At 50.5% G+C, this 16518-nt stretch overlaps 1 protein-coding gene across 2 annotated transcripts in view; it reads right to left on the bottom strand.

The window, feature by feature from the left end:
- Positions 1–7563: 7563 nt before the first annotated feature.
- Positions 7564–16518, bottom strand: part of NF2 (neurofibromin 2 (merlin)) — a 26465-nt gene continuing 17510 nt past the window's right edge. The window contains exons 12-14 of one of the 2 annotated variants that reach the window (XM_009699323.1): positions 15306–15411; positions 9903–10030; positions 7564–7889 (exon numbers count right to left, since the gene is read on the bottom strand). In XM_009699323.1, coding sequence (XP_009697625.1) covers positions 7697–7889; positions 9903–10030; positions 15306–15411 — 427 coding nt within the window. In that variant the 3' untranslated portion in view covers positions 7564–7696. Of the gene's footprint in view, positions 7890–9902; positions 10034–15305; positions 15412–16518 lie in introns of both variants that reach the window. The other variant, XM_009699321.1, reaches the window with a different exon arrangement.

The raw sequence follows: 16518 nt of genomic DNA, 5'->3' as shown, positions 1-16518 counted from the left end.
ATCCCCCCTATGTCAAGCTCTGGCTGGTTCTGAGAAAGCCAGGAGGCTCGCACAGTGCTGGCGTCTGGGCAGGAGGACTCCTTCCCATTTAGGCTCCCCGAAGAGGAGCCTCCGGCAGTCTTTCTCCTGGAGGGCATCAGAAAAACATCATACGAGTGGGATACGGGCACGGTTGGCCTCTTTCTCATTAGCAGGAGCTGGGTTACGGCTAAGATCTCAGCAGTGGCTTGGGCAGAGAAGGGACCAGCAACTTCAGGCCGCTCTGCCTCCATCACCCCTGCAGCGAAGGCCGGCTGCCACCGGCGGGACCTCCTGCCCCGGGAATTGGGGCTGCCCGGCAGCTCTCCGGCAGCTGCCTTCTCACACCCGATGCCAGTCAGGCACAGGAATAAACAGAGAGGAAACGAGGATTGCTCTTGACTGCACGCTGACCCTCCACCACCGGTGTTCCGCTGGGATGGAGGGAAAACCACCCCCCTCCCTTCTTCTTCCTTTTATTCTTGTTTTTCTTGCTGCAGAGCAATTGCAGGCTGGGCTCTCCTCACTCCCATCGCAGGCAGCGCTCAGGGGAGAGCTCTGCCACCGGCCGCTGCCGTGGTCTCCACGCATGGCTGCAGTACGACGAAAGCAGAGGGATCTGCTGGAGGAAGATGGGCAGAGCCAAGGGAAGCTCCTCGGGGCAGCCCGACTCATCCCACCCAGCGCTGCGGGGGCACACCGAGGGGCTCCGTAAGTCGGGGGGTGCGGGGAGCCCCGCAGCCAAGCTCGCTTCCCCATCTCCTTTCAGCTGCAAAAGCACGAGCTCCAGGCAGCTCTCTGCAGAGAAATCCCACTCCCTCACAGGGAGCAACTGGTTTCGCTCTTTTCTTTTCTGCACCGGGACATGAAAGCGAGGAGGAGAGCAGGTAGGGAGGAGAGCACAGCCCTGCTCCGGCCTCTGCCCCGTCTGCTGGGGGAAAGCTCTAAGGTGGCCTCCAGCACCTCCCCAAACTCTCCGCACCCTCTGCCTCCCCTTTGCCCGGCCAGGCAAGGAGAAATAAATCCATATACCCGTACCGTAACGTTGTGCAGTTAGAGCGGGTTACCTTCTCATCAGGGGGGAGAAAGGGAAAAAAAAAAAAAAAATTGATTTACAAGCAGTATTATGATAATCTCCTTCCTGCAGGAGGGAGGGTGGGCTCCACAATGCACTACCAGAGCCATCAAAGAAAATTTAGAGAGAGAGAGAGGGAACAAATTAAGTGGCCAGAGCTCAAATGAATCAAGATATGAGAAAGGGAAGCGTCCCCCTCCCTGCATTCCGACGCTGGGGTTCCTCTGAGCTCTGCTTTTACCCAAGGCTGCTGGACTGATTTGATTTGAGAAAAACAAAGAAAGAAAAGCAACCCAATAAGTCCCTCACAGCCAAACCCGGTTTAGAGCGGCTAACCCAATAACTGCAGGCACATCACTTCTGCTGGCCGGGCAAACCGAATAGAGAGAAACCACCCGGGGCTCCCAGCGAGCCCACCAGAGCCGGTGCCCTCCCCACGCACTGGAGATGGGGCACGGGCAGGAGAAGGGGGATGGCAAATCACATCAACCTTCCCCCATCCTCCTGGCTGCCGAGGAACAGGGAGAGGTTTAAAATTTCTCATTTCCTTGCCATTTCCTTGTTTATCCTGCAGCCTGGCCAGGTGGGAGGAGAGGGTGATGGGTGCCCACCCCCAGCGGCATCACGTCACCCCACGCGATGCCAGGGACCTTCCTGCTGCTGGGAGGGCGATCTACGGTCCCTGCTAAATCATCACCCGGTGCTGCCTACAGTAAATCCTCTTTATTCCCACCCCCGCTCCCTTGAACCTCTTTCTCCATCCCTGCCCACTCCCCAGTCCCCACGGGATAGGTGCACCTTTCAATTCCCGCATTTTCTTTTGAAACCAAAACCTTCCTATTTTTCCCTCCCCACCCCCTTTCCAGTCCCCACCTCACCATTTCTCTCTTACTCCCACGCTGCCGTTTATTCTCTCCCCAGCACAACTTTCCCCCGGCCTCCAACGCTTTGATGAGTGTGTTTAAAAGACAGAAGATGACGCTCCATTTGAAGGAAACACTTTTCAAAGGCTGCCACAAAAATAGCTGATAGGCCTGACGTTTCCTAGTTTTCTTTCGCTCCTTGTAAACAAGGAAAGGAGGCTGCCGTGTCCCAGTTTAGCTGCCAGGGAGTTTCACTTCCCAGCTCTGAGGAGAACCAGGGCAGAAAGAAAATGAACCGAGCAGGGATTTTTTTGGCCTCACACACGTGGGTATGTGTGGGCAAGACCCACGTGGGATGCACCTCCGGCTCCTCCGGTCCCCAGAAAATGTGTGCCCAGAGGTACCCAGAGCTGCTCTGCTCACCAGGTGTCTCCCAGCTCACGCCTGCATCCTAGCCGGGTGCCAGGCAGGGCGAGAAGCCAGCACCCTCGCTCATTGTTTCTCTCCACTCTCACAGCTCCCGAGGGGATGGGAAACGCCAGTGTTGCTTCTCTTGGAAAGTCCCTCGCTGGTCGTGTGCCCGCTCTGCAGCACGAAGCCTTCCCCTCTCCCGCTGGGAGTAGATTATACAGCGATGCCACGGCAAGGCTGCAGTTCTGTGGGGACTAAAGAGCACCTCATCTGTGTCCGGGCTGCCACAGGATCCACAGGAAAGGATGGACCCACCTGCACGCAGCTCAGCCTGCTCTGCACCGCCCAGGCTCCCTCCTTTTGCCCTTCCCAGAGCAGAAATGTTTCTTGTGCTGGTCCCCTCCTTCTGCAGGATGAAGCTTGAGGCACAATAACCCCCTTCCCTGAAATGGCCGTGGTCCTCCATCTTCCCAGCAAACCACCGGGGCAAAGCGGACTCATTTCACACAGGGGAACCTGCAGGTCCCAGAAGGGGAGAGGTGGGGAAGGGAGTCCCCAGGAGATGACAAAGAGACTCCACACAATTTGGTGAAGTCCTCGGGGGATGTGTTTCAGTGGTCCCTAGCAAGATGTAAGCCAGGAGCAGCTGGAAAAAGCGCAGAAGGAAGCTGTCTGCCCCAGCGCCAGCCTCCTGAAAACCTTCAGCCTGTCCAGATGATGAAGTAGCCTCATGACATTTGGTGGTGGCACAGCAGCTTCGTATCTGCATCACGAGAGACTCAGATGGCAGTGCCCATCACTAACTCACCAGTGTCCTTGCGCTGCTGTAGAGGACAGACCACAGCATATCTTGCAGGTGAGAGGAATGAAGACAAGCCTGCAGAAGTCCACTTTGCTCTGCCTCGCTCGCTCGCCAGGAGCTGCTCATTGCCTAAACCTGACAGGGACGATGCTGCGCCCGTAGGAACGTGGTAGAATGTGACTGTTCGTGGCCCAATGATAGAGGAAGCCCAGACTAGTCTACTGGTGAAAAGTAAGCAGATTTGAAGTAGCTTATCCAAACCCCAAGTGTCTCAACGACAGGAAAAAATCCTGCATTACCCGAGTTGATGACAACACTGCTCTGCAACCAGGATCAGCCAGGAGAGGAGCCAGCAAGAGCACAGTCAGCAACAACTCGCCCCATCACCAACATCCGCACAATCCCCATGGGCACCAAAAGCGCTGGCCCCAAGGAGCGAGTTTGAGCCCCAGAGAAATGCTGTGTCTGAGAAAAAGCCGAGAGCTGCGCAAGAGCCTGGCAGGGAAAGGCCAAGCCCGCCTGCCGAAGGACCAGAGCACTGCTCAAGGACAAAGCCGCTTGCCTGGGAACAGGCGTGGAGATTTGCTCCTTGCCTGGATACTTCAAAGGGCTTAAATCACAGTAAATAAGCATGACTATGCAAGAAGAAAGCAAGTGGAATGAAAGACCCGATTGCGTTTTAGAGCAGCAGCCTGTCCTGGGAGCCTTCCTACAGCAGAGGATGTGAGGAAGAAGCGGGTTTTTTCATCTTCCACCACAGCCTAAGCGGCAAACCTTCCCGAAGCCGAGCCAGCTGGAGTCAGCAGCACCAGCCCACAGTGGAGAGCACTACGGAGAGTGGAAATCAGCTTCCAGATGAGGTGCTTGTGCTGTGCCCACAGAGCTCATAAAAAGGGATTAGCATGTTAACCACGTAATTAAACATGAAAAACTTAGCAGGCGTCTTCAAAGGCAGGCAACAAAACCCAGAGGTCACACACAGCACTTGCTGTGCATCTGGTTTAATTATGGGAGCTCCTCCCAGGCACCGAATCTCTCCTAGCTGCTGGAATAGTCTTTTCACAAACTGTCAGGCCTTCGTTTCACCTCCTCGTGCTGCAGCCACAAGTGGATTTTGCTCCAATTTCACCTCTCACGGAGTTCCTCAAGCCAGTCAGGATGGGACAGCGAGTTTCAACCATGGCCAGCCTGCCCCAGAGAAACATCCAATGCTTCCTCCAAGGTGGCCCAGACCTGCAGGGTCACCCCTCGTTTTAGCCTCTTCCCCAAGGAAATGCTTGGGGCAGTTCCCAAGAGCAGCCCGTCTTGGGAACACCTGCAGTCCCTGGGAGAGCGGCTGGCAGCAGCGAGACAGCACAAAACCCTAACTTGAGTGATGTGCCGCCCTGAAAGGGCTGGTCCATTCAAGAACAGCACAAACCTGTGCTGGTCGCTTCTGGGTACCGGCCAGGGAGAAGTCTGCATCTAAAAGATCCTCCTGCCTCCGCTACAGAGCTCCAGAGGCACCGGGAAATTGCTCCACGGTCGGCTGTACGTGCCTGCCATGCAGGCAGGGCTGTGCAAGCTCTCAGAGTAACTTTTAACAAAAGCCTTTTCCAAAGGCTCTTACCACCAGGTTTGCCACCCGCCTTCATGAGCACTGCTACCGCAGCATCTGTGCCGTTTTTCCCTTAGTGCTACCACACAAAATTCACTAAACCCTGTGGGTGTGCAAGAACCACGGTCAAGGAAAGAGCAAAAAAGCTTCCTGAAACTCATCCTCCCAAAAGAGGGAGTCGATGCTCTGCACACACACAATCTACGGATTGAGGGCAAATCCTTGGAGGGAAGCAGGCTCCGGAAAGAAAAGACATGGTGTTAACAGAGCAGGAGTCACCGGCGCGCTGAAAGAGGCAGGGGGCAGGCAGCGGCTTTTCAGGCAGGACGGAGGGCGGCTCTGACAGCCGTGTCCCCAGGCACGGTGGTGACCAGCAGCACTACCTCCAGCACAGTCTGCCCGGTCCACCCCCAGCTGCAGCCTGGCCCAAGAGCTACCTGCAGACGCTGGCTGTCCTGCTTTACGTTCCTGTGATACTTCTCAAATGGGCAGATGCCGATAACACGTCCAGGAGCTGCTCCGCTCTAAGACGGAGGTGGATATTTTTAGCCTGTTATGATAGTTTTGGCAGCAAAGAGTTGATGGGGTTTGTTTTTTGTTTTGGTTTAATAAAAAAAAAATAATCCTGAACTTCTTTCTGCAGCAAACAAGGGGGAAGGTCCTGGTTTACTTCATGAAAGAAATCTTCAAAGGCCACCCTGCACCTCCAATAGATTCCCAGCCACCAGCAGCAGAGCAAAAACAGGCATGTTTAATTATTTAAGCATCTATGCCTGCACTCCTCCACTGATGTTGCCAACTCAACTTCTGCCAAGAAAGACGCTTCCCAGCACAGAGGATCAGGTGCAAAAACAAATGCAGAGAGGCTGTGAACGCTACCGAGGGAGCAAGAGCCGGGCTGGGTGGCTGCCTGCAACATGCTGCATGGGCTCACCGCGGGGACGGGCAGGGTGCTGCGCCATGGCAAGCCCGGTCTCACCGGCACCGCATCCCGCTGCGGTGTGTAAGGAGCGTCGTAGGGGTGGCAGCAACAGGAGCTGGCTAGAGCGATGCGTATCGCAGGCAAGCTCATGCACGGGTTAGTATTACAGCCAGTGATCCCATCACCCCACGCAGAGTACCTTGGAAAAACCTACTTTGAAGTCTCAAATGCAGATAGGTCTTCTGCCCTGGGCTTGAGGCTAAACCAGCAAAATAAAATGAACAACAACAACAACAAAAAAATCCTCTGTGATACGAGTAACGTCAGGTCAATTGTGCAATCTGTACAGTTTGCCCAGAGCGCTGAAGCAATCAGCGGCTTTCAGGTGAGGCAGAGGGCTGGGATTATTTAAGTATTGCTAAACCGCTATCCCATTTCCAGTGTCTTGCATTTTCCTTTCCATTGCAACTACAAAGACAAAAGCCCTCCTGACCTCCTGGTGACATGAACAAAAGCAGTCTGTAATTTTATTCTGACGTGCTTCACTAAAAGACTATTATTTAAAAACCTTTGCTCCTCCAGCTAAGATGCAGGAGCCGAGCGGCCTCAGTTCCCTCCTGAAGGGAGAGGACAGGACAAGACTCTGGCTTCAAAGGAACGAAGCCTGACCACAGTCCCAATTACAGCGATGAGCCCTGACAAACATCAAAATGACTGCCCAGCCACCTTCTTTAAGTGAGACAAATGGGACCATCAGCTCTCTATGAACTTATCTCAGAAGAGAAAATTAAGCATTTTCTGTTTAAAGTGAGGACTCTGAGCATGGAAACAAAACCTAACAAAACCTACTCAGAGCAGAAATGTCTTCAGATTCTACAATGACAAAAGGGCCTGTGAAGATTTTTATATTCTTTGCTCTGGTGGGACAGGCACCCGAATAGCTCAGGGCTAAGATGGGGAAATTGGGAAGTGAAACCTACTAGATTCATTTTCCTGCCCCAATTCAGTGATCATAAACTCCCAGCCAAGAAAGTCAGCATGAACCAGTATTTTTCAAATCTTTTCAGACATAATTCTCAGCTGGGAGTAGTAAAGAGAGAAGGATTTGTTTTTAAAACCCGGAGATGTTACCACAGCCTGTATCCCGTGACATAGAGATTTCTGAATCCTTCACAAGGACAGCTGCTAGCAGAAAGCCAGCCAGGTAAAAGCCTTTTCAGGATAAAAGCCTTTGCAGGTGAGTGGGGCTGACCACTACATCCCTCCGTACCGATTATGGATGTGCCCCCAGCTGGGAGAACAGCAGAGCTACTAAGCAAAAGGACGGGATATAAAAATAGAGAACGGGCTTTGTGGTGACCTTTTAGGTGTGACCCCTAGGCTAGCAGACCCAGACATCCTAACTTTTTGGCTAAGTTACTCATCTCAGCTGCATTTCTAGAGGCAGGTGGTTCCAGGGTCCACAGCGCAGGGAGCAGACATCTCACACACACCCTGCTAGCAAAAGATTTTGCTGTTAGTATTTGAAGCTGCACTAACAGGCTACTCCAGAACAGACTAAAAGAGAGGATGAGGCTTTCGGTTTTTTCTACCGAGAGCCCGTAAGTCAGGAGTATTTTTGCCCTTATTATTCACCAGACAAGCTCAATGCTGTTTCCTTGCAATGCCTGCAGGGAATGGTTGCAATAGGCAGGTAGGGTTTTTCCTGTCCTGGGGTCACTGTGGTAACCAGATCCCTTCTGACAGCATTCCTCTACAGTTTCTGTTAAGGTTCAGCAAGACCTTGAAACCTCAAGACCTTTGCATCCCTTCACACAGCACTGAAGAGACAAGGCTTGGTTGTGGCAAATACAAACCAGAACCACCAGAAGCTGAAATTCTCTGCACCCTACTTCAAAGCTAAGCAGCTGGGAAAGAAAGCCTAGATCAAACAATTTTATTATAACAACTTGTGCAAAAGCTAAACCAAACGGAAGGGTTATTTTGTTGTTGTTTTTAAACGATTTCATCAGGCGAGATACAAACTGGAGCCCTCCGATACCTTTTTAATAGTGTTGTGCTTGCTGTTGCCTCGGCTGGCATTCTCGTTGTGCAATATATCCAGAGCTGTCTCTCTCTCCTTTAGCTTCAGTGCCTCAATTTCTGTCTTCAGCTCATTCAGCTGCTCCTGCAGGTGCTTGCTCTTCTCCATATACTCTACCCTAGCACACACAAAGCAGCCCTGGGTTAGTACTGGCCGGCTGCATGTGGTGACATGATCTTGCTGTTGCCTCGGCTGGCATTCTCGTTGTGCAATATATCCAGAGCTGTCTCTCTCTCCTTTAGCTTCAGTGCCTCAATTTCTGTCTTCAGCTCATTCAGCTGCTCCTGCAGGTGCTTGCTCTTCTCCATATACTCTACCCTAGCACACACAAAGCAGCCCTGGGTTAGTACTGGCCGGCTGCATGTGGTGACATGATACCATGCCAGCCGATAACAGAATTATAACAGAAAAACCTTATCTTTGTCATTTTAGTGTGTGGAATTGACAACATTAGTTTGAAACACACAGTAAACTGCTCCAAGCAATGATTTGTTCGTTATTAAGAAGAGGACTCGGACAGCTGACCCAAGAACAAAACTGTAAGTTACATTAATAAATTTAAAAAAAAACCAAAAAGCCAAGCTGGAGCTGTTGGATGATATTTCTAAGACTCCCCATTTCCGAGTGAAGCTGCACCATGACATAGCTTAACATTACACAGTTTCAGTCTACCAGATAGTGGTTTAAACAGCGCTGCTCTACTCCACTGCACCCTCTCAAACCCAGCTCACAAACTCAAAGGCACGAATCCTTCCAGTAAGGAAGGACCCTGATGTACTAACTTCTCATGTTTTAGAGGGATTTAGCTTGTAAGCCATGTGGGAGCAAGCACTGCCCCCAAAATATCAGGTATCTTTTACACACAGCATCCCTGGGAGAGAGAAAGGTCTCCTCCCCAAAAAAAAGAAAGAAAAAAAACCAAAACCCTTTTCCAGCCATTCTCAGGACTCAGCCCTAACTGCCTTCCATGATGAAGCATCGACTGGAGAAAAATCACAACATGCCAGCCTTGTACTTGTGATTAAACACCGAGACCCAGGTCAAAGTACCAGCAGACTAACAAGAACCCTTTCAGAGTGCCAAAATTTGTAGCAAGATTTATCTCAGCACCCGAGGAAGGAGAACAGTCCCAGGGCAGTCAGCAGAAGCACGCTACCGCTTTCAGCATTTGGCAGAGCCAAGCTCTTCCTGCTTAGGAAAGCAGGATGACCTAGTTAGCAACCTGGGTACAGCACAGGAATTATCCTGTTATTTTCGGCTTCTGTCTTTTTCCTTCTGGCTTCAGGAAAAGTTTTTAACCTCTGTCTCTAGCATAGCGGTCTGTTATTTCATACACGGGAGAGGGTATTGAGCAGAGGCAAAATAAACCACCCTCTGGGATCCAGGGGCATTTCAATCCAGCTTCAGGAAGTTTTGGCCAGAGCGCCATGGCAGAGACCTTCTAGCTTTGATCTACTACCCAATCAATGAACAAAGCACATTATTACTACAGAGATTAAAATCTGATCTGCTTTGATTTCTGCTAAATTTGTAATTTTGAAGGCTACACTTACACCCTCAGGAAAACACAAGATCAAAGCTCATAATCACATCCAAAGTTGCTTGCGCACACTTTTTATATATAAACATGACACAGATTCCAAGAAAAAGGGGTTAGAGCCCTAACGCAGGACCTTAGCACACACTCCAGCTATCTTTGCATTCTCTGGACACACTGCAAATGCACAAGCGCCAGCCTGCAATAGCTCAGCGCACCAGCAGTCGAACTGCTGTTAACTCTGTCTACCAACATGGACGGTTCAAGCCTAAACAAGAGCCAGGTTAACCACACGGAGAGGAACTGACTGGTGCAGCGCTCTGCGTGCTTAAACTCGCCTTTCAGCGGGCAGTAGAGACGCATCTGCGACACCAGTGCCCACTGAGAGAAATGGTCAACCAGTTACTACATCGTGCTCTGGGCAGAGCTACTAATGACCTGGTAAATGTGAATCCAAAAGACTTCTCCCCCTTGCACCTCACACCGGTGCTCATCTGGAATGTAAAAGTCACAGTCAGCCCCAATGCAATTCCTCCCTCTGCAAACTGAGACACAAATCCCAGCCCTGGCCCGGACTGGGCGCATGCCACATACTTCTCTTTCTCGATTTCCATTGAAAGCCTCTTCATGTCCGTGTCTTTGAAGTCAAAGGACAGGCTCTCGCTGATGAGGTTGAAGCTCGGCAGGTCGGTAGGCAGTGCTGTCGTACTTGAGTTCATGGACTGCTAAAGAGAGAGAGTACAAATTAATCACTTTTAGCCACACATGTGTTCCTATAGCAAATGTTCTGTAACATAGAGGTGAAATCAAAGCAACACCTAAGTATGCAGTACCAGGTGCTACTTTCTAATGCTGTAATAAGGTCCCGATCTGCTACTCACACAGGTAACAGGACATTCTTGGAGCTGGGTGTATTCTGCCTTGCAGTGGCGCTGAACTGGAAGGATCTCATCGTGTGCATGGGGAAAGGGAAGGGGCACCTGTATTCCTGATGCATCATAGCCCACAACCCCATTTGTCTGAACCAGCCTCAAGCTTTCTGGAGAGCAGATTCCGAGGTTTTTTTTCAGCTAGTGATGGCAAGCACTCCAAGGTGCTGCAGAAGCAGAGCAACAAACAAGCCCAGCATCCCAAGCACCAGATCAGCCTGATGAACCCCTCATTCCATTCCCTATTTGTTCTTCAATTCAGAGCTACTGCTTCTCTGGGACCCTGCTCTTTGTAGTAGCAAAGAGGAGACAAAACACCACCTGCCTTCAAAATCTGTTGACAAAACTTAGTAAAATCTAGGTTTTATCACTGCTGTGCCACTTAAAGTCGGACAGAAGCTGCCTCTTGGGAGACAGCTGACAGCTATTTAACATTATATCAAATTTTAAAAGTGCAAGCTGTGAACAGGGGCAATGCAAGACTCTGTATGACAGCCAAGTCCTGCACGCCACCGCTCCTCGAAGTGTGAGCAAAGAACAAGGTAACGCCAAGGGTTAACTTGGGATGCCATTTCAGTAACGTCCATGGAGATGCACCAATACATTTTTATCTTCACAGTAATTTACAGTTCCAAGTGTCTAGGAACCACTGCTAGACAGTTGGAAATGCAGAGATAACATAGGGAATCACTCATATCGCACCTGAGCAAGGATGTGGGACTTTCTTCCTCCTGCAAACTGCTGTGATATCCCCCACTGACACACACTGCCAAGCCCTCACATTTTATCTTCCCCTGAAAAAATGACCCTCCTCTCAGTCAAAAATTCTGTCACACCTCTAACAAATGGGCTCATTACCAGTAGAGGAAAAGCATCCCGAGTCAAGTCATCACTCTGCTCTTGCAATATGTTAGACGAGGTCGCAAGCAGCAGCACAGTGGCTTCAGGTGGCAGACTGTGTGCACGGATGAGAGTCAGAACTGCTGCCGGCATGCTTAGCCCTCATTCTCGATATGAGATATCCAGCCCGGCATCCAAAAGGTCACCCACCTCCCTGCTAGATACTCCTGCTTGCTTTAAGGGATTCCTGCAATGAAAACCGCGTACCCAAACCAGCCTGGACTCGGGGGATGGCAGGGGACGGTGCTGCAGAGACAGGCTGCTCTGGCAGCACGCGCCAAAAGCTGGTGGGATGGTTCCCGGGTACCTGCTCCAACAAACGAGATTTTAAGCTTCAGTTGTTTATTTCTTTCCCTTATTTCTCCTGTTTGGGATACTCCAGGGACTGTTTGCAGCTAGCTCCGCTTCAACAAGAACCACTAGTGCCGGAGCAGTGACAGATTTACTCTGCACAATAACCTGCCTCTTCTCTCACCACCAGCCTGGAATTCACAAACAGCCAGGGCTCGTCCCTGGCTCGCTCTTCGGCTGGACAAACCCGAGAGGGACGACATTTCATTTACCCTGCAGAGGCAAAGCTGGAACGCAAACACCTAGTACAAGCATAAACAAGGCGGCACCCGAAACTGCATTGCTTGGCCTGGCTGGAGCATGACAGCTAAGTTAGACTCACATGACAAGGAAACATGATTTCTTACTCGCCTTTGCGATCGTGATCGCTGCTAATGCAGAACACAGCCACATCAATTCCGAAGCAGGCACTGAAAGGGACAGCCGAGTACCTAAATTCCAGTCTCGAAGGAAAGGGGACAGGTCTGCCAAAGCACTTAACTGATTTAAATACTTGCATCCCATTGACATGCAAGTCCCTTCCCTGTAAGGCACACAGGTGTTGCCAAGCACTTCCCACATGAGGTTCTACGATCTCTGCTGTGCAGGGGAGCCAGGATCATCAGAACCAGCCTGCTGGCCTTCAAACAACCTTTAGCGATTTTTTCAGCACAAGCTTGTTGGGTTTTGTTGTAAAAAGACCCAAACAACAGCAGTAACATTTGAGCAGGAATTTCAGTTCCTGCAACCATTAAGTCCAGATGCCAATTTGTCAGGGTTACTACAGCCACTTCCTTGCCTTTCCTCAGCACTGCTCTTTCATGAAGCAACGAAAAAAATTAGTGAAGTCAGAGAGTGGCAGCAGTGAGGAAGACTAAGGAAAGTCTTAAGAAAGAGCATGCCGAGGGCTTTCAAAGGCATAGGCTTAATACCTGAAGCAAAGCATTTCCCTGCCATTTGCAATGATCTTGGGCAAGTTTTGCAGAAGGTACAGAGGTTTTTTTTAAGCCAGGGGACATGGACTGATAAAGGGGACACAGACCTCTTCCCTTATGTGTTTCCTCACCTGGAACAAACTGCATAACCCTGTTACTGCATTAAAGCAATTTCCTGCCGTTAATAGAGGCAAGCACCATGCTGACAGTGGTCATCCCTCTGGAGTACAGAGCAAGCGAGACAGACGATACGGAGGAAGCACAGAGTGTCATGTCATGAGGCTTTCCTCGCAGGGAGAGCTCCTCCTGTTGCTGCCACTGCCTTTACTTCACTGCTCAAAAATTTGGGCAAAGCACTTACTACTTCAAGAGGATCAGAGAAGAGATGCCTGCCTTTAGTCCTGCCATGACTGGTACCTGAAGGGCAACGAAGGAGGCAAAGAGCCGTCACCAAGTCAGTAAAGAATGAATTGTTCTCCTAGCCCTGACAGCCTGAGACTCAGATTCACGTCTTATTTCTCACGCGTCACCTACCAGTCACATCACAAAAGTAGCTTGGGCTTCAAGGACTAAAAAGACACTGAACAAGCTTTAAAGAACCAGGACTGGAAAGTTAAAAACAATATATATTTTTTTTTAACTGCTCTTTCTTGCCTCTTCTGCAACACAGAGTTAGGTTAACAGTTGGACTTGATGATCTTAAGGGTCTTTGCCAACCTAAATGATTCTATATCCACCCACTCCCTCCTTCCTCTCCTGCTCTTGTTCCCCCAGAGGGAAGGCCTGCCTAGCTCTCAGTGCCAGGGGACGACACAGCACAAGCACTGGGACCACAGAAAAGAACAAGCTCAGGGCTGCACCCTCATTAAGGAAGAGAGGAACTGGAATCCTGCACCATTTGGCAGAGCTCCCACTCACCTGAGGGACACGAGCCTCCCAACAGCAGCTTTCAAAACTGCTTCATCCCTCAGGCCACCCTGGGCTCATTCCCTGCCTCGGGCTGTGCTCGCCCGCTGGGTCCCTCCGTGTGCTGGCAGGGGAGGCAGGCTCACCCGAACCCAGCTCTTGGAAATGGTGTGCAGGAACAGCATCTCGGCACATCTCGCTTGTCAGCCCCAAACACGCACGCAGCAGAGCGATGAGAGAGGCCGCAGGGGAAGGGAGAAGCGAGGTAGGCGTAACAGGGGATGGAAGAGCCCAGCAAGGTGTTGCCACCTGGATATGGGCACAACAGTCACACTTGCCTCCTCCTGACCTTGGAAAACAACAGCCGTCGAGTCTGGGCAACGTACTGCTCCTCCCAGGGCTATGAGAGGTGCAGAGCGAGTGGCAGCTGCATGAGGGGACCCTGCATCCTAATTGGGGAGGGGAAAAAAGCATGTCCCTTCCCTCCTGGCACCGGCAGCCATGTCAGGAAGGCCAAGGCTCTTTAGGGAAGCGAGAGGATGCAGTGCCATTTGTCTGGACTCGCAGTTCTGCGTGGATTGCCTTCAGGCAGATGCAGCTGGAGGGGTGGTGCTGAGCTCCATGCAACCCTACAACATTCCCACTAATGAGGCTTTAACTCTGCAGGCAGGAACGCGGCTGCTCACCAGCACAGGCATAGGGATTCACACAGAAGGGCTCGCTAGCTGGGGTTCTGCTGGTTTGACTAAGGATGGGCACGGGAACGCGAGGGAACACGGATGTGTAAGAGCTGCCCAAGCATCAACATCGGGCTGATGTAGCCAGGCAGTAGAGTTTCAATGAGGACACTCCGCCCTATGCACAAGTTAAACCCAGAATTAAAGAACTGGTGGATCCCAGAATCCTAGTGACTGGTAAAATAAAGAGCACTCCAAAGCTAAGCTTTATCTAAGTCTGAGGTAGCCAGCACCTGACCGAGTGTCCCACAGCTAAAAGCACCTGACTATTTTCCATCACTGACATGTTTAAAAGCTGCTGAATATTTTTGCAGGGAACTTCAGAGAATCGGGATGAAAAGTTACTTCATCTCAAGCCCTCTTCAATCTGTTCCTCAAAAACTTCCAGAGGAGGGGAGAGGGAGCCTGCAGGTACAAATTAAAACTTCAGTACTAGGCGGGTCAATAACTCCCACGTACGTCTGTCGAGTCCATTCCTGAAGCTGCTGAGCTCTTCCCCCTTCACCCCTCAGGACAGCGAGGCAGCCGAACCGGCAGCCACGGCAGCTGTGAGCTGCGGGGAGGGCAGCACTTGATGGGTTTTGCAGGCCCTGCAGCACAATTAGAGAAGCGGAGGAAAGGAACTGCCAGACGGATCGGTGCAATGGTCATTTCGGCTGGCGTTTCAGTCCCCAGCAGCAACCAGGACCAGATGCTTCAGAGGAAGGTGTGAAATCCTCTTAATGGGCAATTATGGAATAATCTCCCTTCAAGGAAGTTTTTTTCCAGCATATAGAGGCACAGTGTCCAATTTATGCCCAAAGAATGAATTCACAGGTTCTGAACAATGTTTATCCCACCTAACAAGAATGAGAACATCCTCTGCTTCATAAGTATTCAGCCTTGTTTTAAGGGCTATTGCTGAGCTGGTACACTCCACACACGCTGGAAAAACGTGGCTCCGACATGGTTGTTAAATTGGTTTAATATTTGCTGCCTTTAATTTCACTAGCAGCTCCTTCACTCTTGTAGCATGAGGAAGGGTAGGTGGGGAGAAAGAGAAAAAAAAAAAAAAGAAGAGCAAAGTGATTTTCCGCTGGACGGGGTGCCTGGATGAAAAGTGCAAGCGCTGTTGAGGGTTTCTGAACAGCTGCTAAGGAATGCAATGAGACAGCTCACACCCCTCCACTGACGAGACAGAGATACGAGACTCCTCCAGGCTACAGAGGAGGGCACACTTATGGGCTGGGAACTGGGGACTACAATACAGGTCGCTCTTACTGTGTAGGACGACTTGCTGGTGATCTCCAAAAGCTTCTGCTTTGCTCTCCGCTCAGACTCGCGAGCCTCCTGAAGGTCTTGCTTCAGCTGATCAGCCTCCTTCGCCCTACAAAGAAAAAAAGCAAATGGCAAATATCAGATTGAAGTTGAGAGGAATGAGAAGATGGAGAAATAGGATTACAGTGTAGGTGTGGAACAGGTTGAGATTTCTCCCGCAACAAGACCTAAACTAACAAATCATTTGAGCAAGGGAAATGCCAGAACCTCAGACATGTGAGACGTTTTAATTAGCACAGAAATTCAAGCCACAGAAGGGCAGCTCTGACATGGGTTCTGCGTGAGCATCAGTGAGCAAGGCTACGGCCTGGAGAAAGCAGTGTGCTAAGACACCAGGACAGGCAGACCAACTTCAAAAGTTAAACTCAGACTTACAGCAGGAGAGGCAGTTTTCTGACACGTAAGCTTCTACTAACAATTATTTACTTTGTTCAAAAAGGAAAAAGCACCCAAGATTGCACAGCTTTGCCTACTCGCAGAGCCCAACAATTCTAGAACTAGTATTTCCACCTGAGGCTCAAGGACACCCCACAAAGAGAAAGCCAAAGGAGGGGAGGATGCTTTCTCTGCTGGATTGAAATCTGAGTGCAGATTTCACAAAACAGAGACCAAGGGAAGAAGAGATGGACAAGGGCAGCGTTCATCCAAGCAGAAGGGCTGACACCAAGCAAGTTCTCACGCAGAAAGGAGTAATCGGTTGGAAAGAAACAAGAATGATCTTTTACTTGCTCACTACCAAACGTACCATGGGACCTGAGGTCTGGTATCAAGAGGATGGAAACATCAGTTTTAACACGAAGCAAGGACTCCAGAAGCTAGGGAGGCCTCAAGGCTAACCTGAAACAGAGACCTCACAACTGCTAAGGAGAACTAAACAACTGAGAGCTAAATAGAGGAATAGAGAGAGAACTGGGAATGTAGATCTACCTTCCAGAAGAAAAAAAAAACCCAAACAATTGTTAATTAATGTTGTCAAATACTTTGGGGAATACAGTGGGTGTTTGCAGAAATCACCCAAAAGTAGAGCTGGCTTCTGCTCCGGCTGTCAGAGTGCGAGAGGCACGGAAGGCAGAGTGCCAAGGACCACGGCACTTTTTCCCCTGCTAGCTGACAGCCCCCTTCCCTGCTGCTTTCACCACAGTATCTCTCCCAAAGA

The sequence above is a fragment of the Cariama cristata genome, unplaced genomic scaffold (assembly GCF_000690535.1).
Source record: "Cariama cristata isolate BGI_N322 unplaced genomic scaffold, ASM69053v1 scaffold36194, whole genome shotgun sequence".
Lineage (NCBI taxonomy): Eukaryota > Metazoa > Chordata > Aves > Cariamiformes > Cariamidae > Cariama > Cariama cristata.
The sequence above is the reverse complement of the archived record's forward strand: the minus strand, read 5'-3'. Positions and strand labels throughout refer to the sequence as shown.